At 28.6% G+C, this 1,269-nt stretch overlaps 1 protein-coding gene across 1 annotated transcript in view; it reads right to left on the bottom strand.

Annotated features, from left to right (window-relative positions):
- Positions 1–60: 60 nt before the first annotated feature.
- LOC117171075 overlaps positions 61–1,269 on the bottom strand; it is a 1,877-nt gene continuing 668 nt past the window's right edge. The window contains exons 3-6 of the mRNA XM_033358124.1: positions 1,008–1,181; positions 500–771; positions 219–396; positions 61–89 (exon numbers count right to left, since the gene is read on the bottom strand). Of these exons, the coding sequence (XP_033214015.1) occupies positions 61–89; positions 219–396; positions 500–771; positions 1,008–1,181 (653 nt within the window). The remainder of the gene's footprint in view (positions 90–218; positions 397–499; positions 772–1,007; positions 1,182–1,269) is intronic.

Below are 1,269 nucleotides of genomic sequence, written 5' to 3'. Positions count from 1 at the left end.
GGAATTTAATTATTTTTACAAATTAATTTATAATTTCAAGACTTTTTATCTTAGAGATGACTAAACTTTAAAATTAAATAGTAAACAAGCTACAAGATTAAAGAAAAGTTTTTTTTATAAAGAGAAATTGTCGAATTGAAAATATATGATGATAAATGTGAAATACATAGAAAATATTTTAAAACAAATTTTAGGGATTCGTTTTTCTGAATACATACCTGCCATACATTGGTAGGTGTATGTGTCACCGAAATTGTCTTTCCCGACGCCCTTTACTTTGCGTCCAGTTGCAGTATATTGAAGTTGGACTTCTTTTCCCATAAAAAAAGGCAGGCAATTTCGGATACCTTCTGACACGGATGTGGATCCTTGAAGCAAGCACTTGATCAAGGATTTCTGAAAACAATACATTATTATTATCATCATATTCTCTAGTTCTAATCAATTATGAATTCTAATTATCTTATCTAATTTTAAATGTAAAGTACTTTATACTTACAAAAGCGCTATTTTTTACAAGATCATTTTTTACAGCTTCATCAAACGTCTTGAATGTTTCCAAATCACAAATAGGCAGTTGAATATCCAACTTTTTCTTCTCCTCCTTAATTTTTCCTACGGTCGTTTCAATGCCATTCTCCAATAATGACGTTGATAAAGAATCCATTCTTTTCTTCAAGTCGTACAAAATGCTGTTCTTGGCGTTTTTGATCTCTTTTCTTATTATAGTAACCATTCTATTCTCCATATTTTTTAAACAATTTTGAAATCCTGAAAACATAAAAAGTTCAAAATTAAATTAAAATTTTTTGTCACAATAATAATTATTTTTCATTGAAACTTTGGGAAATAATAAAGAATATGTAATCATACATCTGTGGACAGACGTATGTTTTCATGTTCTTTGCTATTTCCCTAAGTTTCTACGAACGAGGAATTTATATAGCTCCTATTTAGTAAAATTTATGTTACTTTTAAATTTTTATTTAGAAAGAATATAAGTATACCATCGTCATTTTGTAAAGAATAATTGGAACTGCCAAAAAGAATCGAAGTCTGTTTTTGTAACTCCTTTGGTTTCCTTGAGGCTGAAATGATCGAACGTTCTTGGTTTGCAGGCTTTTTCGAGATTTTTGTTCTTTCAGGAGTATTTTCTTTGGAGTTTCTGCTAGATTCGACATCTGTGTAAATATGAAAGTACGTATTAGGTAAATTTTATTTAAATTGGATTGAATTGACAATTAATCTTTTTTTACTATACCTGAGATT

Source organism: Belonocnema kinseyi, chromosome 4, assembly GCF_010883055.1.
Source record: "Belonocnema kinseyi isolate 2016_QV_RU_SX_M_011 chromosome 4, B_treatae_v1, whole genome shotgun sequence".
Taxonomy (NCBI): Eukaryota; Metazoa; Arthropoda; class Insecta; order Hymenoptera; family Cynipidae; genus Belonocnema; species Belonocnema kinseyi.
The sequence above is the reverse complement of the archived record's forward strand: the minus strand, read 5'-3'. Positions and strand labels throughout refer to the sequence as shown.